Source organism: Tenrec ecaudatus, chromosome 6 (genome assembly GCF_050624435.1).
Source record: "Tenrec ecaudatus isolate mTenEca1 chromosome 6, mTenEca1.hap1, whole genome shotgun sequence".
Taxonomy (NCBI): Eukaryota; Metazoa; Chordata; class Mammalia; order Afrosoricida; family Tenrecidae; genus Tenrec; species Tenrec ecaudatus.
The window spans coordinates 132,530,645-132,552,697 of NC_134535.1; the positions used below are offsets into that span (position 1 = coordinate 132,530,645).

Sequence of the window (22,053 nt, forward strand, 5' to 3'; positions counted from 1 at the left end):
CTTTTAAGAAAAGCGTTCCATTACAACTAACTGTACGCGTCCAGATTTCCCCTGGGTAGAAATTACATGTATACATTCAGCCACCTCTAGAAAACCAGAATGTTGTTTCACTAAGCCAGCACCCAAAAGCGAGATGGAAAATAAGTTTCCACCAACGACAGAAACAGAAGGCAACTACGTTCCCTCAAGTTTGTGATAAGAGTGGCAAAAACGTGTAGACCTTATCTTTTGATGGTCCTCCTCCCCACGTTCTTTTCCTGCAAACAGTCCACCATGATTCTGGATTTCAGTGGGGGCAGCCTATCTCTGAGAGCCAGAATATCTTGTCTTGGAGACAAGCTGAGAATGTGGCCTTACTAGTCATGGAAGGGAGGACAAGATGTCTATTCCTGCCTCCTCTAAGCCACTTCATCAATATTAATCGCATGCGCAATCCTCAAAGTTTCTTCTACCCTACGGAAGGAGTCTTTGGCTCCCCTGGCCCTCTGAGCTCAGGCTGTGGTAGTTATCCTGCTCTGCTCTTCCCATCCACCCCCACACCCCTACAGCCACTCAACACTACTGCGGCTCTCCATGAAAGAACAACAGATCATTTTTCATTGCATGGTAGCCCAAAGACGTAAGACAGCTCTCGCCTCAGCAGAGCATGATGGGAGTCACTCCTCCAGTTCTCCCTCCCTCTTCTTCCTTTTTCCCTTTCTTCCACAATTAATCCCCAAATAATGATTTTCCTAGCTAGCGCTTTCAGGATGCGATTTAGCGACCCACGATGACGCTCCCATCAGCCTTCCACAAGGGGCGGTTTCTAAAGAGAACTACAATTCCCACGAGGCATTAGTCTCAAACGACCGCAGGGCATCACGGAAGTCGTAGGCCCCTTCCTCTTCAGACCCTTTCATTCCTCGCATTCCTAAACTACAAGTCCCAGGAAGCCGCAGCGCTGGTACGCCTGCGCAAGAGCCCGGAGACTGAGGTGGGGGTGGGGCTGCCCCGGGCGGCAGGGGGCGGGGTCGGAGCGGGCTGTGTGGAGGCTTTAGACTCCCGGCGCCATTTAGCGCGGAGAGTTTCCCGGGCGGACTCGGCTCTTCTCTCTCGGCCACTTCGCACCCCCGTCTTCGGTGACAGAAGGCGCCTGGTGGGGGTGACTACTCTTTTTTCTCCCTATCCCCTTTCACCCAGTCCCCCCAGTCCCCTCTACTCTCGGTCCAGAGAAGCAGCAGAGCTCGGGCCCCGCTGTGAGCGGCCCTCCCCTCCCCACCGTTCCCTCCCTCAGTCAGCCCCGGGCACCGACCCGGGAGGAGACGAGGGTTTGCCAGGTCCGGGGCGGGCGGGGAGGCCTTGGGGAAGGGGGGGCCGCTCCTCAGGCACCGGGACTTCGAGGCTCAGGTCCTTCCCTCCGGGCGATGGACGCCCTGTGAGACCGGTCCCCCCCCCCCCCCCTCGCTGGGGGCGCGAGAAGGAGGCGGCGTCTGACTGACTGCCCGGGAGCCCTCGCCGCCGGCTTTGCCCGGGTCTGCCGCCGCCGGCTCCTCCCACTGTCTTTTGCCCCGGAGCTGCCACCGCCGGGGCGTCCGCGCTCGTCCCGTGCTCGCGGCGCCGCCGCCCTCAGGGCCTAGCCCGCCCAGCTCGGGAGGCGGCGGCGGCGGCGGCGGCGGGGAGCTTGAGCCGCCGCCGCATCTGCCGCATCCGCTTCCACTCGGAGCCGCCTCCTGGCCCTGCCCCTCATGACTGCGGCGCCTCCGCTGCTACCGCCGCCCCTCGCCGCAGGATGGATGCGGACCGGGAGGCGCTAACCCTCGTGGCTCGACTCCTGCCTCGCCCGCCGACCAGCCGGCTGCGACTGGGCCCCGAGTCCCGCCTCTCCTCCGGGGCGGCGTGTCAGTGCTGAGAGAGGGGCCCCGTCCGGGGCGACCCGCACCCTCCGGGGAGAGCCGCGGGGGCCCCGCCGAGCCGTCCCGCGCCTCCCGGCCGCGCCTCACCCGCCTTTTCATTCACCCAATCCAGCCGGCTCGCCTCCCGCCCGCCCGCCCGACCATGTCCGGCGGCGGCGGCGGCGCCGAGAAGCAGAGCAGCACCCCGAGCGCCCTGTTCCTCTCTCCGCCGGCGCCCTCGCCCAAGAATGGCTCCAGCTCGGATTCCTCCGTCGGGGAGAAGCTGGGGGCGGCCGGCGCCGACGCCGGCCCGGGCCGGACCGAGGAGTACCGGCGCCGGCGCCACACGATGGACAAGGACAGCCGCGGGGCGGCGGCGACCACCACCACCACCACGGAGCACCGCTTCTTCCGCCGGAGCGTCATCTGCGACTCCAACACCACGGCGCTGGAGCTGCCCGGCCTCCCGCTGCCGCTGCCTGCGCCCCGCGCCCCCGCCGTGCTGCCGCCCAGCGCCCCGCCGGAGCCCCACCGCGGGGAAACCCTGACCGCCGCCGTCGCCTCCCAGGTCGCCCGGCCGCCGCCGGCAGACGCGGGCCCCGCCGCCGCCACCGCCACCACCACCACGACTACTACCACCACCGCCGCCGCCACCGCTGCCACCACCACCACCGCCGCCGCCTCCGCCGCCGCCCCCAGCAGCGCGAGCCCCGAGCGGCCGGCCGCCCAGCCCAGCCCGGGGGCCAGCAAGGAGGAGGCTCCGGCAGGGCGCAGTGGCAGCGGCGGCTCCCGGGAGCCCCCGGAGGACCGGCACCAGCAGCAGGATGACATCGAAGAGCTGGAGACCAAGGCCGTGGGCATGTCCAACGACGGCCGCTTTCTGAAGTTCGACATCGAGATTGGCCGGGGCTCCTTCAAGACCGTCTACAAAGGGCTGGACACCGAGACCACGGTGGAGGTCGCCTGGTGTGAACTGCAGGTACAGCTCCGCTAGTGGCCGGGGGACTCGGGGTGGGGGAGGAGCATGCCTCAGCCGCTGCCTCCAGGGCCCCGGCCCCCTCACTGCTGGAGGGGAGACCGGGGGCGCCGCGAGGAGCAGGAGAGCGGTTTGGACCCCGGAAGGTCTTTCAAGAAGACAGCTGTTAAGTACCTGGTTTGAAAAAAGGGGGCGGTGAATGCCTTCTTCCCAACGTGCGCTCTCCTTGTGGCTATTGTCATGTCTGGCAAGAAACGTGAAGTTCGTGGGGAAGTTGGGGAGTGTCATGTCACCTCCGGCTCTGCAGAGAGGAGCTGCTGCTGGTGTGTCGGAGGCTGTTCCACTAGAGAGGTTAGGTGTATTTTTTCAAACCAGGTACTTAACAGCTGTCTTCTTGAAAGACCTTCCTGGGTAGATGTCCTAGTTAGTTGTTGCACAGGCATTTAATATCAAAGCCTTATTTAAACCACACTTTCCTACTCAGGGCTTGTTGGAGACTTTGGGGCCAGGAAAGCACAATCAGTGTTAGTGTTCCACCTCCTAAGCCTTCTGGTAGCTGGCAATGATCTGGTAGGATTGATGGAAATGACGGTTTTCAGCTTCTATGGGGGACAGTAAAAGTGCCCGCACACAAGTTTGTCAGTGCTTTGAGAGTTGGAATGTCCCCATCATTGTCTTCCTTTTGTAAAAAAATTCCTAAGCTCAACTTTCCCAAGAGTCCAAAGGAGTCAAAGTGTTTCCGTTTTTAACTTCTCAGGGAGGTTTTCCTGGTGTGTCATTCTGGTTGACAAAATATATCCTAGGTCCAAACAGCTGAAAGGGGCCCGCTTCTTGCTTGTCCAGTAGCGGCAGCTTGAGTGAATGTGGCTCTCCTCAGCAGGAAGTGAGCCTAGGGAGAAGGAGTGCTCCCCTGAATGGGCAAGCCAGCTCCCACTCTACATGACAAATGCCATGCTGCTTGCCAAGAAATGGCCCAGCTGAAATAAGGATGTGAAAGTAACCAACTGATCTAGGGACTTATTTTATCCATGAGCTACTGTGTTGACACTTAACCCTTTAATGTGAGCTGCTAAACAACCAAGGCCATGTCTAACATGGAAGAACACCGTTTGTGGAAGTCAACGTTAACAACTTGACAGGCGTGTTAAGAACATAATACATTCTAAAGTGTTGGAGTTAATGATATATAGAACTTCCAAGGCATTGTGAAATAAAAACTAGTCATTCATTCTATAGTCATTTTGAGTTGGGAAGATGGCAGGCTTTTTGAAAAATTACTTATTTAACTAAACTTTATTCCTGATCATCAGCCATATTCAGAAATTTAATTCTTGATTCTGGTGGCTGCTGATCCTGGAATTTAATTAATCTGTTATGTCATATTTGAATAGGTACCTTTTCACTTTTTTTCCCCATTCCCTTTAATCTGTTATACAGAGTCTCCTAAAATTAGACCTAAGTAAATGTTGGCCAGTTTATGGGTTAATTTTGTTATTTGCAGTTGTTTCACTTTTAAGACTTTTCAGAATGTAACTGATATATTTTCCTTTATCATCAGGGACTTTTTTTTGATACTTTACTATCTTGGAGTGAATGATACATTGGAAAAAACTCAATTTTGTTTAAGCTCCGACTAAACTTATTTTTTTTCTTAGAACTCGTGACTCTTGATTTTTAGTTCTCTGTCTAGTCATGGACCTAGTCTGAGGAAACTGATCTTGCAGTATTTTAAAACCAGTTCAGGATTTGACTATGGAGTCAAGTTTGTCCTAGCTTTATTGAGTGGTATCTTGATTTAATGAAAAAACTTGTATAGGTCATTTGACCTGGCAACCACACTTTTTCAGTTTGGTTTCTAAATTATGAACATCTTAGTCCAAGAATTCTTTGTAACAGTAATTGGGGCAGTATTTTACCCCATGGTACTTAACAGCTTCATAAAGTCTTTCAGCCTTTGCCTTTTGATAAAGAAGGACAAGTTTCAAAGGATTACGGAAGCAGTGGGAAGAAAGACAAGCCCTTTTCACTAAATGCATACTTCTGATATACATATGATATGCATGTCCATCTAAAAACACAATGTTTATGTAATAAATGGATTTGTACACATTTTTCTAGACTGGAAACAGTATTGTGTTCGGTTGCTGAGTTAATCTTGGTATATTAAAGCTAGAAGTTCTCCAACTACTTATTTGATAAGAACTTGAAAATCAGAGAGGCAGGTATATGTCTTGCTTAGGTTTGTAAAAAAAAAACAAAACTTAAAACTGGTTAGTATTTAAGAGTGTATGGACCATGTTAAAGTATTAGAAGTCTATCAGATGGCTAATTAGTAAGTCTCAAGGGAAGCAATACTATTTTGGGTTGAAAATGAAGGTCAAATTTTTGGAGAAATCTAGTCCTATAACAGTAACAAATATCAGGCTTCTGTTTTGGTTATTGATTTTATCATTTCAAATGGTGAAATGTGCTTTTTGGGTTGAGGGTGGGGGGATGGGTGAGGGTGGAGTTCAAATCAAACTACTTTCTGCCCAGTTTATTTTTTAGTCACAGATTATTCAAATAAGTCACAGCTGTTTATTCAAATAAACCTCAATTCTCAATAAATAATACCAAGGTAATAGTTTGATACCACAATCTAAAGGGATAACTGAGCTGTTTGAAATGCAGATTTCTCTGGCTGGCATATGGTGTGGCTTAAATTTAATTCTCATTTGCCTTGTACAGAAATGTTACTACTGGACTTTACCTGAGTTTAAACTGTTTGATTGGTAACTTATTTGAAATAATTTTATGTTCCCTCTAAATCAGACAGAGAGGAGTTCTGGTGGCCTAGTGGGTTATGTATTGGGCTGCTAACTGCAAGGTCAGCAGTTCAAAACCACCAGCGGCGCAGAAGGAGAAAGACAAGGCTTTCTACTCTAGCAAACATCAGAAACCCAAAGGGACAGTTCTGCCCTGGCCTATAGGGTCACTCTGAGTTTCAGTCAAATCAGTGGCTGAGTTTGGTATTTTAGTTTTCAAATAGGGCAGAATAGAATTAGATAGTTTAGTTAGGTAAGATTTGATTTAGAATACATGCAGATATTTTGTTGTAAGAAATAACAGTGTGGTCTAGGAGTTGAGGGTTAGGTTTAGGTTGATTTCCCTTCCAACACCGCCCCCCGCCCCCAGTCATACCGTTCCCACTTAGTCTCAGAGATTTTAATAATATTTTCATTTTCCTTTTATTTACCATTTTTTCTTGACCTTTAGTACCACAATTGTTCCCAATATAAGAACTTGTAAAGAGTGCTGTTTTTGAGTAAAGCAAATTAGGAATCGGTTGTTGCCTAAGGATTGGGTTTTCTGATAGTTTTAAATTTTTTAGGTAATGGTTATGCCATATTCATAACTTCTGAAAATGTTAGCATGCCATGAAAAGATTCATTGCAATCAATGGGTCTTTGCTGTGCCTGCCCTTAATTAAACATAAAACCAGTCTGACCTACGGAAGTAGGTGAAAGTAAGCATGACCTGAATTTTGGTTTAAATAGAGCATCCCTTGTGTGTAGTATATCCTAGTAAAGAATTAGACTGCTTGGATTAATATCCTGACTTGGCTACACCATTGTGTCCGTGTCATCTTGGATGATTTATGTGCTAGGTTCCCCTCTCTAAAAATATGTGTAAAAGACATGCCTACTTTATATTGTTTTCATAATTAAGTTACTATATATATCACGAAGGGCAGAGCCTAACACCTATTAGCAATTAACTAAGGTGCTGTATCTTTTTATGGCATTCCTTTTGAGGGTATCCATGAAGATTTTGCTTACTTTTTTTTTTTAATTATCTTGTTTCAAAAAGTTTACTATTGTTAACATTTCTTGTGGGAACATTGAACTCTTGGACACTTTGTTACTGATAATTTCAACTTCCTTAGTTTTAACTGTCCTCTGCCTAACTTGCCAACTCAGACCTGTCACTTTTTCAAATGTCAGTCTTTCTGAATGGTTTCTTTCCAGGATTGCTAAGCTCTTTGTCTTGTCTCCTTTATCCCTTTTAGTGGATTCCACGTGTCCTTCTTATAGTATTTATCTAGTTGAATTGAAATCATTTACGTACTGTGTGGAGTAGTAGTTTTTGAGCAATTTGAACTCATAAATTGGTTCTCAAATAGATGTCAAAAGTTTTTTGCTTTTCTGTTACTAAGTTAGAAATAGTTGTAGCTCTTGACGTTTCATTCATCTTCTTTGCACTCTTTTTAGTCCAGAGCAGGTTAATTATGTACAATTATTTGTAGTTTGCCTACAGTTTATTAGAATATTATAATAAAGTTACTTTGGAGAAGCCAGAATCTTTATAGCCATGGATTGTCAATTTGCTACAAGTTAATTGAATATTTTAAACTTTATTAAAGTTTGGCTTTTAGGCTATTTCTCAATTTAGGAATTTTATCAAATCTTAAAAGGGTGGGGGAAGCAACTTTTTTAACTGAAGAGAAATTGTCTGAAGCTCTTCTTGAGGTTATTTATATTTGAAAGAGGACTGTTGTGCCATTGAGAGGTAACAGGCTTAATTTTGTTTATGGTTTTAAAAAAGATTGGTTATTGATAACTTTATGCATGATAGGGGAAATGCCAGTAATTTCCCTGGTTTTATGCTTTCACTCAATTGATGATACCATATCTCTAACTTAATGTTTATTACAGTATATAGTTGAATATAAGCCGACCCAAATATCAGCCGAGGCACCTAATTTTACCGCAAAAAGTGCATTAAAAATATGCTGAAAAAACCTGGCTTATATGGATTGTGATAGAGTTGTGTGAGCCCCTAATAAAATGTTTTTAAAAAAACCTGGCTTATACACAAATGTATATGGTAATTTTGATTTCTTTTAGTGTTGTGATTTGAGTCTTGGTATTTATAAGATTATGTTATTAAATAAACTGTGCTTAAGGATAAAAAAAAACAAACCTTAAGATAAATCTCTTAGCTATCACTTTTTAAGCTAGCAAATAAACTTGCCCCAGAATTTAAGAATGGTTTACTGCTTTGAAATATGCCTGGTATAATCATATTCAGGTTAGTTTTTTAAAATGACACTGTTATTTCTGTAGATCGCTTTTGAGCAGCCAAGGTTTAGCTGTCAGGCTTTTAGTTTTTTTGTCAGTTTATTCTTGTGTCAGTTAATACATAAAAATAATTAACCACAGACTAATGTATAGACCAAATACTGGGAGATAAAACAAATAATTATTGATAAGCATATTTTCTGTATTAGTAGATATAGGTAAATTGATTGCTTGGGATAACAAGGAGATCATTTTCTTGGCTAATGGGAATTAAGGTAAATTAGGGAAATTTAACAGATAGGAGCATTTTTAAATGGTCTTTGAACTCTCTTCTTCCCCTTGTGCTCAGATGTTAATTGGTCAAATTTGCTAGTAGTTTTCATGGTGGCTTACATGCTGCTATGATGCTGGAAGCTATGTCACCAGTATTTTCAAGTGTCAGTAAGCTCACTTATGGTAGGCAGACCTCAGCAGAGGTCTGAGACAGACTAGAAAGAAAAGCCTGGCAATCTGCTTCCCCAAATTGACCTTTGAAAAATCTATGGATCCCAACAGAATATTCTTAAAAGATAAGGTCCTAAGGAGGAAGGCATTCAAAATATATTCTGGCATCCCCAGTGGTTTCAAACATTGAAGTGATGGTGAAGGTGGTACAGGACCACGCACCATTTTTTGTAAGGTTGTCTTGAGTTGGAGTGCACTCAAGTCAACTAACAACTACAGGGATTAGTTAGACTGAAATTAGGTAAGAGATCATTTTAGGGTGCTAATTGTGGTAATTTTAGGATGGAATCTTAAATGTAGGAAGGAATCTTAAAATAATTAGGAGATAAAAATATTCAGGATTTAGTGATTAATTAGTGTTTATAGGAAAAATGAAACATGGATTAGAATGTGGTGATAGATGGTGATATTAGCTACTTAAGAGCATAATAAGAAAGGGTAAGGTTCTTTTGAAGGAGGGAGAATGTAGAGATCTATTCAGTTTAACGTTGCGTTTGAAGTACCATTCATAAACCTAATCCAATCTGTAGCCAACAGAGTAGAACTACTCATTTTTTTAAATCATTTTATTGGGGCTTACACAACTCTTGTCACAATCCATACATACATCAATTGTGTAAAGCACACATATACATTCGTTGCCCTCATCATCCTCAAAATTCGCTTTCCGCTTGGGTTCCTCGAATCAGCTCCTTATTTGAGTAGAACTACTCTTTAATGTTTCTGAGACTGCACATCTTTATGGGAGCAGACAGCTTAATCTTTCTCCCACAGAGCAACTTGGTGGTTAGTAGTCCAACACTCAACCAATAGCGCCACAAGGGAGGGCTCTGTCATTTAAGTTATTGTAATTGTGAAATAGGGAAAATTTGAATATTAGCTGATGTATTACTGGGACTCAAAGAATAGGTCTGAATAGGTAGATATAAAAATGGATTTTTCTCAAATATCTGTAATAGTTGTAGTTGAAATATGGAACTGGATGAGATTTTCCAGGGAGAGAGAATGTAATGGTTCTAGTGCAAAACAGAAATAGTGGATGGACAAGTAAAAAGAAAAGAGCCCAGCAGTTAAACAGAAAACTTGAGAAGTGGTGGTGTTGCTTACCAAGAGAACACAATTTCGCATGAAAGGAAGGTAGCAGATAGGTATAATTTACCTAGTAGTAATTGTGGAGGGTGGATTTAAGAAGTAGAATGGAAGTGGAGAGAAGACTAGTATTATGGCTCCTGAGATTGTATTTGGCTATTCAGCCATTAAAATTTAGGATTATGTAAGTGGAACGGGGAGGGTTGATTAAGGGAAGAATTCTGTGTTGTTCCTTATCTGTATGGCTACTTAAATTTAATTAAATAAAAACTTTAAATGTCAGTTTCTCAGTTGCATTAGCCACATAGTCGTGTGTGACTAACAACACATTGGGTGCTTAGATTTCCATCACTGCAGAAAATTCTATTAGAATGTCTTGGATTTTTTGGTGTGTGTCTGTGTGTAAGGACCCTGGTAGCATAGTGGCTGTGAGTTGGGCTGCTAACTACAGGATCGGTAGTTCAAAACCACCATCTGCTCCAAGGGGGAAAGAGGAGTTTTCTACTCTTGAAAGTAGAAAGTAGTTACAATCTTGGGAAACTCACAGGAGCAGTTCTCTCCTGTACTATAGGATTACTGTGAGTCAGCATTGACTCCATGAGTTTAGGGTGAGTTTATTGTTTTGTTTTGGCAGGGAGGGGAGGGATTGTTTTAAGTAACAACTTTATTGAGATATAATTCAAATACCATAGAGTTCACTTGTTTAGTTCTTCACAATGATACTTTTAACATTTTAAAAATATATCTTCAATTAATAATAAAAATTTATTGTAAGTACAGTGTTTAGGTAGAAAGAAGCCGCTATCTAAACATACACATGCAAAATTAACAGGTTGTGTTAGTCTGGGTACATTACAGAAACTCAAATGTATAAGAGAGAGTTTTATATAAAGGGTAAGTGCATATCAAGAAAACAGCCCAACCCAGTGCTGCCCAAGCCCACAAGTCCAACATTAGCCCATATGTCCAACACCAATCCACAAAGTCCTTCTCCATCTCACAAAACACATGCAATGATGCCGACTGCAGGAGGAAAGCGGAGTCCGTGAACATGTAAGCATCTCAGTGCTGGCAGGGGTCTCCACACAGCTGCTCCAGCACCCAGGGCTGCATAGGTCCATGTGGCTTCTCCTCAGGGATGTCTTGTAGGAAGTGAGCCTTCCCAACTAAAGCAGGGAACTGGCTGAGGCAGCTGCAACCTGGTCCGACCATCAGAAAGCAAGAGACCCAAGAACTCGAAAGCGCAAGGCTCCTACCAAGCCATTTATCTTTCTACCCTTTAATTAACCCTACATGTGTTTATTGGCCAGGTTGGCACAATAAACATTAACTATCTCACAGGTCAACATGTCACATTTGCTTTTAACTATTTGGTGATCTTACAGTTTTAGAAGAGTAGAAAAATTGCAGTAGGCTTAAGGGAGTGGCTTAGAAAGGTCATTAGGTAGAGATATTAAAGTGTAAGCCACTTAACTTTGACAAGTTTGAGTGCACATGGGACAAGGAAGATTGGATAAGGAGAAATCAAGGATGAGATGGATTGATGAGCAAGGAAAGATCATTAAAAGTTGAAGTATTGAACTAAATTTCATATGCTTTCTCTACCATATTATCTATTTTAATTACTCTTAACTACCACTTCAGTTTTGGTCATTCTTTGTTCATTTCATCCCAACTAAAATTTCATACTTCATATCATTTATCCGCTTATTTCAAGAATCCTCACTTAAGCAATAATCTGTCCAGAGAAATGTGCCGATTCTTTAACAGTGTCTCCTAGAATCTCTGGCATTCACACTACACTTGCATGCTAGTATGTGTGTGTAAGTGTGAAATTACTAATTTCTGTACTTGAAAAAACTCAAATACAAATGAAATTCCATTACAAAGAAAGTACTGCATTATATTTTCTTGGATGTTGTCAAAATGAACTTTTGTGCAACACTTTATGCAGGCCTAATCTTTATGTTTGTAAAATAGTGTTTACCAATCAATTTGGAAAGGCAGCAATAGTTACCTACCTACAAAGAAGCCTTTTTTGTGTGTGACAAGTACAGAGTTCTCTGTATTCACATTTTATTCGTAACCCTTACAACAATATAAAGTAGATATTTTCATATTTTATGTTAAGATCAAACTGACTAAGGTATTTAATTTGTTTAAGATCATACGGTGTATCTAAGTTCTTGTTCTTTGTACTACAAACCAAAAAAATAAGTTACTGTCGAGTCTGTTTTAACTCAAGGTGAATGACTATTTCAGAATCAACCTATGTTCAAAAGGGATTTTGAGAACTTACTTTTTTGGTATTAGGTCCTTAGGTATCTCTGGGTGGGTTCAAACTCCCAGCCTTTTGGTTAGCATCTGAGTTCATAAACCAAACCTACTGTCATTGAATTGATGTCTATGTAAAATGACCCTGTAAGACATAGTAGACTGCCCCCTAGGGGGTTGTAAAGCTGTAAATCTTTACAGAAGCAGACTGGCCTCTGGTGGGCTTGAATTGCTGACCTTTTGGTTGTTACCTGAACACTTGAGCCTCTGCCTCACCCAATTACTCCAAGTCCTTTTGATCATTTTATCAGTTGTATTTTATCATTGAGATTTTTTTATGTGTTCACTGCATAAAACAAAACTACTTACCGAATATACTCGTGTATAAGCCGAGTATTTCAGCAAAAAGTGCTGAAAAGCTGGGGTTCGGCTTATAAACGGGTCAGTGGTAGTGTTAGTAATGCTATGGATGGCAGTGAAGACTCGCTTTGTATGAAAATGACAGCAGTGATGGTGATGACGGCGTCTATGATGACCCCACACCAGCTGAAGCTCTGCACTGGGATTCGGATGATGGTGGGGAATCCAGTTTTGAAGGATTTTAACTCTACATTTTAGCTTGGTTGCTGATTGAGCTCAGGGAATAGTACTCTTAAGGTATCATTGTTGATAACTTATTGTTTTTGTCGAACCTATGTTCCACTTACTGTGCTGGTTTACTAATGTTAAATGACTTGTCCTTTTATTTATGTTTTTTATTTAAAATAAGTATTTAAAAACATTACCCCACTGATTTCTCAATTTTTAGTAATTTTATTTTCATTTGTTTTGATTATTGAAACTCACCAATAGCTTCTGCATTTTCCACCCTAGGCTAATACTCGAGTCAATCAGTTTTTCTGGTTTCCCAGGTAATAATTAGATACCTCGGCTTATACTCGGATCGGCTTATATTCGAGTATATACGGTAAATGGTTTGTTAGCTTAACATTGTACATCTGTAAATTCTATAAAAAAGAGAATAGAGAATTTATTAAGTTAACTTTTTGATGTGTTTAGGGTTTGGGGTAGAGTAGGTTGTGCGTATGGCTGGGCTGTTAACTGTACGGTCAGCAATTCAAAACCACCACCATTCTGTAAGGGGAAGATGAGGTTTTAGAGTCAAAATATGTCAGAATAGATTGATGATTGATGACTGTGAGTTTTGATTTTCTTGAGTTTTTCAGTTGCTAAAAGTGAGGAGTATTTGAAGTACTTGCTGATAAAGTTCAAGTATTGCAGATTTCAGTGTGGATTATAACTCAGTGTAAAGAAGACCAAAGTCCTCACAACTGGACAATAAATAGGTAAATATGATAAATGGAGAAAAGATTGGTTATCAAGGATTATGTCTTGCTTAGATACACAATCAATGCTCTTGGAAGCAGCAGTCAAAAAAAGATCAAATAATGCATTACATTGGCTAAGTCTGCTGCACAAAAATGAAAACAAACGAACCAAATTCACTGCCATTGAATCGTTGCTGACTCATAGCCAGCCATCCTATAGCACAGGGTAGAAATGCTGCACAAGTGTTGAAAAACATAGAGGTTACTTTGAGGATTAAGGGGTGCCAAACCCAAGCCATGGAATTTTCAATGGCCTGATATGCATGTGAATGTTGGACACTGAAAAAGGAAGACTAAAGAAAAATTGATATGCTTGAATTGTGGGGCTTGTGAAGAACATTGAAGGTACCTTAGACTGCCAAAGGAACAAACAAATCTGTCTTGGAAGAAGTTAGACAGAATGCTCCTTAGAGGCAAGGATGGTGAGACAAATTATGTCTCACGTGCTTTGGACATTGTCAGGAGAGACCAGTCCCAAAGTAGAGGGGCATAGACGCATGGGGTATTGATGAGAGAAAGGCCCTCAACAAGTTGGGTGGGCTCAACATATCAATAATAAATGTAAAAACCTCGTTGCCATCTAGTGAATGCTGATTCATAGCAACCCCCTGTGGTTTTCCCAGAGTGTATCTGTTTATGGGAGTAGAGAGCCCAGTCTTTCTTCTGTGAACCTGTGTTTGTTTTGAACTGCTGACCATGCAGAAGCAGTTAATGAGTATCAGAATTCCATAGCATAGAAATTGAATCGATGTAGTTGATAATAACATATGCTCTTGTCTACAAGCTCCAAATAGAATTCTCATTAATATTATATAATATTTTATAATCCTTTTGGAAGTTTAATTTATTTAGCGTTGTTATTAGAATAAGGAGCCCTGGTGGTAGTGTGGGCTAGGTATTTACTAAGGGCAGGATTGGTGGTTTGAACCCTGCTCTGGTGGAGGTCTCTAGCCTTGGAAATCCTGTGGCATTTGGAAACCCTAACTTCTAAACATCACTGAGTTGGAATCACCTTGATGATTTGGTCTTTTGGATTATGGGAATAAGGTGTTCCCTGGATGGTGTCGCGGTTACGTGTTTGGCTGCAAACCCACAACATTATTAGTTTGAAACCACCCCTCGGGAGGAAGAGTAGTCTTTATGCTCTTTTTTTTTGGAAACCCACAGGGGCAGTGTCTATCGTGTCTTGGAGGGTCACTGAGTTGGCATTGACCTGATGGCAATAAGTTTGGTTTGTTTTGGTTCACATCCCAGTTAATAGGTATGAGTAAAATTTCATGAGCCTTAATATATTGTCACAGGGGGCTTGAAAAAACCCTGTGGGGAAAAATGACAAGATAATAGAACTTTTCCATGAGCGTCTTTCATATTTGTGTTGCTCGGGCCTGTCTGGCTTTCTGGGTTTGAGTGTATCTTTACTAAGTGATACCTGTCTGTGTAAGTAAGATGTTATGTGACCCTCTGAGATGGTTGCTGTTTTATTTCGTTAAGGTATTTTATTTGGATGAAAATATTTTAAGACTAGTATTATTTGTTGTTGAGTAGCAGCATCGGGTTACAAAAGACAGGCTTGAGGTTAAGATATTTTTTCTTTTTCCTGATATGTTTTTTCAAAGATAAGCCATGGCATGTTATTAATCTCTAGGATTCGTGATCATTTAAATTTTATAAGTGATAAAAGTATAGCCTTTATGACCTTTTTATCAGTTTAGTATCAGTTATTTGCTTACGTCTACCTGCACAAACTAATAAACATATCATCTTATATGCTTGTTTCTAGATGTTCTTTAGACTAAATGGTTCACTGAGGTCAGTCTCAAAGCGTATTATACCAAAGTTAATTCACATCTGGCACACTAAATATCACCTGAAAATATGCCTTAAAATATGACGGATTAAAAAAAATAATGACAGATTTTTCAAAACAAGCCTGTTGTGATTAGATAAGCTAGATCTGGAGGGATTTTCAGCTTTAGCTACCACACTCCCTCTTTTACCCCCAGATCTAGATTTAGGCTCTCATCCTTCCCTTTACTGTCCCTTCAGGGTAGAGGAGAGACTTTCTTGATACAGCCTTCAAAGTCTGTCATAAAGCTTCTGTTTGCTTTAAATTTTAAAACTAAAAAAAGTCACGGGAGCCTCAGTTGCTACTAGAAGATTTTTGGCCATTTTTGCATACTTCTCCAAACCTCCTCTAGCTCTCATCACTGCCATCAACTCATGACCCCAAAGAGCAGGGCTCCTCAAACTTTTAAAACGGGGCCAGTTTACTGTCCCTCAGACCCGTTGGAGGACTGGACTATAGTTTAGGAAAAAACCCAACTATGAACAATTCCTTTGCACACTGCACATCTTATTTTGAATTAAAAAAAAAAACGGGGCAAAAACACCCAGCGGGCCAGGTAAATGTCCTTGGCGGGCTGTAATTTGAGAACTCCTGCCTTAGAGCAGCAGTTCTCAACCTGTGGGTCGAGACCCCTTTTGGGGGGTGGACCGACCCTTTAACAGAAGGCCCAATTAAGTATTCTGCAGAAGAAAGAAGATGGCTTCTGGGTACTTTGTTCTTTTCTGGAAAATTAGTCTTTCAACTAAAGGAGTGCTAGTGGGGTAATGGTTAAGCACTTAGTTGTTAACTGTTACACATTGTTGGTTTCAACCTACTGATGCCTTCAGAGAGCAGGTAACAGACTTGGCTAACTGCTTTCATTAGCAGCACAATCTCGGAAACCTTAAGGGGCATCCTACCCTGTCCTTTAGGGTCATTCTCAGTGGGAACCCACTAACTGGCGCCCTGTAAAAGCACCAGTTTTGTAACATACTTGTTCTGCTTAACTGTGTCCCACTTAAGGGTGCTAGTTTAACTTTTACTTTTGGTGGGGAAATTGTCTGTGTTGCATTGTACCAGTTGGTTTATGTTTTCATTTAGACATCAGTGAAGGGCAGTAATGATGCTGCTGGCAAGCATTCTAAGACTAAAACATAGCTTTGATTTCTGTGATGAGAATCTTGATTATAAAACGGAAGTATCACCCCAAACACCACTACTTCAGGGTTTCACAAGTCTTTATTGTGTGCATATCTTCTTAGGTTAATGTTTTAGACATTTGTCCTTTCATCAGTAAAAATGACTTCTACAACCAGTATTTTACAAAATATTACAGAAGGTCATTATCCCTCTTAATCTTACTTGAACTCTGGTTTGCTTTAAAAATAAAAAGCTGTTTACTCTGAAATCAATTAAGATGCAACAGTTTTCTCAGATTTGGCCAGTGGGAGCCCCTTCAAGCTGCATCCTGTGTCCTTGATATATTCAGGTCTCTATCATTCTTTCTCAGATTCTGCACAAGATATTGCAGATTCTTCATATTCTTTTCCTACCCTATCCCTGAATCCCATTCTTTCCAAGGATCCCTGGTTCTTTTTAGTGAAAAGGAGTATGGTAATTAAGAAACCAGATCTGGGACCAGGTGTGCTAATGAGACCTGAGTTATTGCTGTTTCCAGGCTCTCTCATTGGAGAGTTGGGAATTGCAGGTTTGTATGTACATGTGTATATGCTTTCAGATTTATTTTCCATCTACTTTATATTTAAAGCCAATTTTAATTCAATATTAATACTCCTGTTTCCATAGTTAGATCTTTGCTAAGATTAGGATCCCAGGTAGCACAGTCCTTAAACATACTGAGAAGGTCAGTAGGTAGAATTTAACATTGCTTCGCAGAAGAAAATACTTGATGATCTGCTACTGTGTATAGATTACAGCCTTTGTAAACTCTGTGGGGTTACTTCTACCCTATCCTAAATCGTCTGTGAAGGATAATTTTTGACTTGATATGTAGGAGCTCTGATGGTGTAGTGGTTACACATTGGGCTGTGAGCCCAAAGGCCAGCCAGTTCCAAACCGTTAGGCACTTAAAGGGAGAAAGCTGGGGCTTTCTACTCCTGTGAAGAGTTATAGTCTCAGAAACTCATGGGGCACTTCTACCCTATTCTACAGGGTCACTATGAGTTAGCATCAACACTGACAGTGAGTTTTGAGTTTGAGCAATGGGCTTAGTTTTTTTCTCTGTTTTCTCTTAGGCTTATTTGGTAAATGAGGGCTGGCCACATCTGACTTCCTTATTACCATGGGACAGGTCAGACCTGCTTTCACCCTCCAATTTCCTTTTCCTATTTTGACACTAATTGGTCATCCCACAGCACCTTGCTTTTATGCTGGGTCTGATAATGTGTTAGTGGCCACACCACTCACAGACAATACAATGAAGGGGGCTTTATTAGGGAATCTAGAGTAGTCCTGATAGCCTAGTGGTTAGGCATTGGGCTAACTGCAAAGTCAGCCGTTCTAAACCACCAACTGCTCTGAGGAATAAAGAAGGAGCTTTCTGTTTCATAAAGAGTTACAGTCTTGGAAACTCATAGGTACAGTTCCTCCCTATTCTATAGGGTCATTATGAATTGCCATGGACTTGTGGCAGTGAGTTTTGTGGTTTTTTTTTTTAATCATTTGGTGGGAGCTATAGAGATGGATAGAGAAAACACATACATATTAAGAAATTTCACTCTGCCACACTGAAGAACCTGAGTGGTACAGTGGTTAAGCACTAAACCCCACCAGTAGCCAGCTACACAGGAGAATAACACTTAGGAAACCCTAAGGAGCAGGTAGTTCTACTCTGTTCTACAGGGTTGCTTTGAGGCAGGATCAGTTTAACAACAACGGGTTCTCTAAGACTGAAAAACTCACTATAAATAGATGTATACATTTGCACAACCTACCTGTGTATTCCCTTGTATGTAATTGTTTCCAGGCCTCTTCCTGCTGCGGGGTGCTAACCCTTCTTGCTCTGGCACTTTCCCTTTCTGGCAGCCAAACTCTTGAAATTGTTGTTAAGTGGGTGGGCCTCTGTGAGATAGAACTTAAATACTACCCAGTCCTGTGCTGTCCTCACAATCTTTGTTATGTTAGAGCTCCTTGCGTTTTTGTATTCTTTCTGACACTGCATTTGGAGGTGTGATGCAGTTTTTTAATTGCAAGGGACTTTTAATTACCCTGAATTTTGTTACTTTGTAGAAGATTGCAATAATAGAAAGTGTGTTTTTTTCCCTTCCACAGCACATCCAGAATCATTCCTTGTTAATACAGATAAATTATGATTCTGATGTTTTAGTATTAAGTTTCATATGCAAAGGATTGGTTCTTTTGTTTGTTTTGGATAGCATCTGTTTTCTACATTGTATGCATCACACTGTTTATTCTCTTTGTGTGAGGGCCAGCTTTAGAAGAAACATCCATTCATTTTGATACAAAACTATTCTAGGGATTGTATTCAGTTAGTCAGCTTACAATGTGTGTAACATTTAAGATTTTACTGCTCATGGTTGCCACTAGCTTCCTGTGGTTCTTGAACCCTGGACATGTGACTAAGGAACAAGATTTTACATTTTATTCAATTTTATTTTGATTAATTTTTTAAAACACATTCAATGCAATTTTTTTTAAACCTCGTCTAATTTGAGCAACTAGACATTGTGAATATACTTATTTGACTAAGTTTTATAGCATCTAAATGCATATCAATTATTTCAATTGGGAAATTTAACATTCAAATTGTTATGTGCTATATATAAAATCAAAACTGAAATTTGAAAACAATACAAAGATGTGAACTTTCAGTTTTTAAGATCGTGATTACATTGTTGAATATGTTTTGCACATTTTGGGTAAACACTAATACTAATTTTACCTGTGGGTTGTTTTTTTTTTTACTTTCCTAAATGTGGCTACTAGAGAATATAAAATTGCACGTGTTTACACATATTTCAGTTACTCTCTGCTGACTTAAACTATTCTATTGAAATAAAATGCTGTAAAAGAGCTGATGTTGCAGTAAGCTAAGTTTACTACTTCCTTTTTAAAGGTATCTTTAGCACCTTCCTTTTTGTGGTTTCTTCATTTGTACCCTTCGGAAGCCATAATTCTTTGGCTGTTGCTGAGCACAGAAATTTAGGTCCTTAAAAGCCTTTTCCTTTTTTGTTTGTGGAGCTTTTAATAACTGAATTTTGTAAAGGTTGGTATCCATACTAGGTAAGAGAACATTTGCTATGTCAGTATTCTTCACATGTCCGACCTTTTGACATTAAAATAAGAGACTCTGTTCTAGCAAAGATTTGCAATCCCCAAACCCTATATGTAGACCATTATGAGTTGTAATGGACTTATTTGAGTGTGGGTCTTTTAGTGTGGTTAAACATTGCCTATTTCAGTGTCTAAAAGTTCCTGTCAACCTTAATTGAAGTTCAGTCCTCCTCTTCCCCTCAGGGATCCATATCTTTTATCTTTTATCCAAATTTTTATCTTTTCTTTTATAATTTGTCAGCATATCTGGATTAGAAATGATAACCTTAGGTTTTGTTCTGAGTACTTTAGTTATTGCCAAGAGCATATTAGAAGTCAGTTATTACTGAGTATATTTAGACTATATACAGTTTAACTACAAAATTTAAGAACTTTGGCCCATTGAATACACCTTGCTAACTGCAAGGTCAGCAGTTGGAAATGACCAGTGACTTGTCCAGAGAAAGATGAGGCTTTTTACTCCCTTAAAGGGTCTCTGAAACTCACAGGGACTGTTCCACCCTGTCCTATACAGGGTCACTATGAGTCGGCATTGGTTCAATGGCATCGGTGTTTGTTTTGTTTCTCAACTACTAAATTACATTAAATTCTTCCAAAATAGTCGTACCTGTACAGTGAGTGCTAGTTGTGCAATGGGTTAAGCAATCAGCAGGTAATCTCAAGGCCAATGGTTCAAGCCCACCAGCTGCTCCATGAGAGAAACATGAGGCTGTTCTGGGAAACTCTGAGAAGTTCTACCGAGTCCTATATACGATTGCTGTGAGTTGGAGTAGACTTGATGGCATTGAGTTTGGTTTTTGGTTTACCTGTCATCTCGTTGCTCCAGATGACACAAATGGTGAAGCACTCAGTTATTAATTGAAGAGTTAAAGGTTTTGAATCCACCCATGGGTTCCACAAAGGAAAGGCTTGGCAATCTATTTTCAAAAGATCATAGACATCTGAAAACTCTGTAGAATACAGTCTTCACTGCTGTAGATTCTGGCTCATAGTGACCCTAAAGGACAGGGTAAAACTGCTTCTGTGGGTTTCTGAGACTTAACAATAGTAGTAGAAAACCTTATCTTCTATGGAGCAGTCTAGTGGTTTTTTTGAACTGCTGACTTTGAGGTTAGCAACCCAATGTGTAAGTGGTAAGCCACCAAAGCTCCATAGAATACAATTCTACTTGGACACAAATAGGTTTCAGTGAGTAATAAAGAACTTGTTGGCAACTGGAGTTTGTGTTTTCTTTTTGTATAGTAAATATAAAAGGGGTGGGGGGTGTGTGAAAAGATGTTGGTATGAAACTTGCTGCTTTATTTTACTAAAGTTGCAATATATTGAAATGCCACAATAATATTTTTCAAACTCTGAATGGTAATTTAATCACATTAAGAGACCTACTTTATTTTCTTATAAGGACCTTTGATACTCATTGATTATAACTGTGCTGATTTGGCTTTATCTTAGTTATAAACTTACTTCTATCTTAGTATATAGTTAAGTATTGTTTCTGGTTGTAACACGTGTATCTTCATGGGTGTCTATTTTTAATAGTTGTGATCTTACTGTATGCGGAAACAAAATTTGCTTGTTATGTTCATAGCAAAACAGTTTTCCATGTTAGAAAGTTGGAAAAAATTACTGTGTTGTTTTTACACTATTGTTATTTTTGATGATTTATAGTATATCACATGCACATGTGACGTCAGTTTTATCTATTTAGATTTTTATACTTTGAGGTTAGAATATAAGCAACACTTATTCTTGAGTGTGTATTATTTTCTCAATTCTGAATAAAAGAAAATCATTAAGTATTTTTGTTTCACAAATGCAAACATGTAGTTAGAACTAGATTTAGGAATTGCTAATTGGTGCATTTGATCATTCTCAACAGTTTAGTCAGGGCTGAAAATATTGGAAAGGCAAATTGTTTATTCCATTTTCAGCCTTTGATCAGATATTTGCATTCATTTATTCACTGTATTTCATATAGCTAATTTGGGGTATTGTCAAAGTACTTTAAAGCAGTAATTTATTTTTAGAACAGTGTTACCGTGGTTGTGGCTTATGAAAACCAAGTGTTAAGGGATTTAATTAATACATTGAAAGTTCTGTGAGGAAGTTTTGTTTTATGTATTGACTAAGCTGGGGCAGGGGGCGGGGATATCTTAGTGTGCTTTTCCCATTTGCCTTAGTGTGCTTTCCCCATTTCCTACTCAAGAATAAAGGAACTCTGGTGTCAAAGTGTGGTTAAAGCACTCGACTGCCAGCCAGAAGAAAGATACAGAAGTTTGCTAAACAAATACTTTTTGAGAAATGAAAAATTGTAAAATATTTAGCTTTTGTAGTTTCAACATAAGATTGCATCACAGTTCTTTTAAAAATTATTTTTGTCACAGACTCAGAAAACTGTGTTTGGATTACAACAACTTACAGTATTTGTTACCCACCAGCGGATGTCACAGATTGGTGCTGTTAAACTTCAGTATCAAGCCGTATCTCATTTTCTGTTGTTGTGAGATGCTGTTGAGTCAGTTCTGACTTAACTGCAACCCATTAGGCAGAGTAAAACTGCCCCAAGGATTTCTAAAACTATCTCTTTGTTGTTAAGTGGTAGTAAACCATTTCCAATTTATAGGACCCTATGTAAAACAAAATGAAAATACCCCATGGGGTTGGCAGCACTATCAAGCCATATTTTCTAGGATCTTCCACTTTTTTTCCTCTTCCCTTCTGTTCTACCAAGCATGGTGTTCTTTCCAGGGAC

The 22,053-nt window shown here is 41.1% G+C and overlaps 1 protein-coding gene across 7 annotated transcripts in view; it reads left to right on the forward strand.

The window, feature by feature from the left end:
* Positions 1 to 1,033: 1,033 nt before the first annotated feature.
* The window catches only part of WNK1 (WNK lysine deficient protein kinase 1), a 135,119-nt gene continuing 114,099 nt past the window's right edge, over positions 1,034 to 22,053 (forward strand). For 5 of the 7 annotated variants that reach the window (XM_075552230.1, XM_075552231.1, XM_075552232.1 and 2 more), the window contains exon 1: positions 1,034 to 2,850. In XM_075552230.1, the coding sequence (XP_075408345.1) occupies positions 2,035 to 2,850 (816 nt within the window). In that variant the 5' untranslated portion in view covers positions 1,034 to 2,034. The remainder of the gene's footprint in view (positions 2,851 to 22,053) is intronic. The other 2 variants (XM_075552235.1, XM_075552236.1) reach the window with 1 other exon arrangement.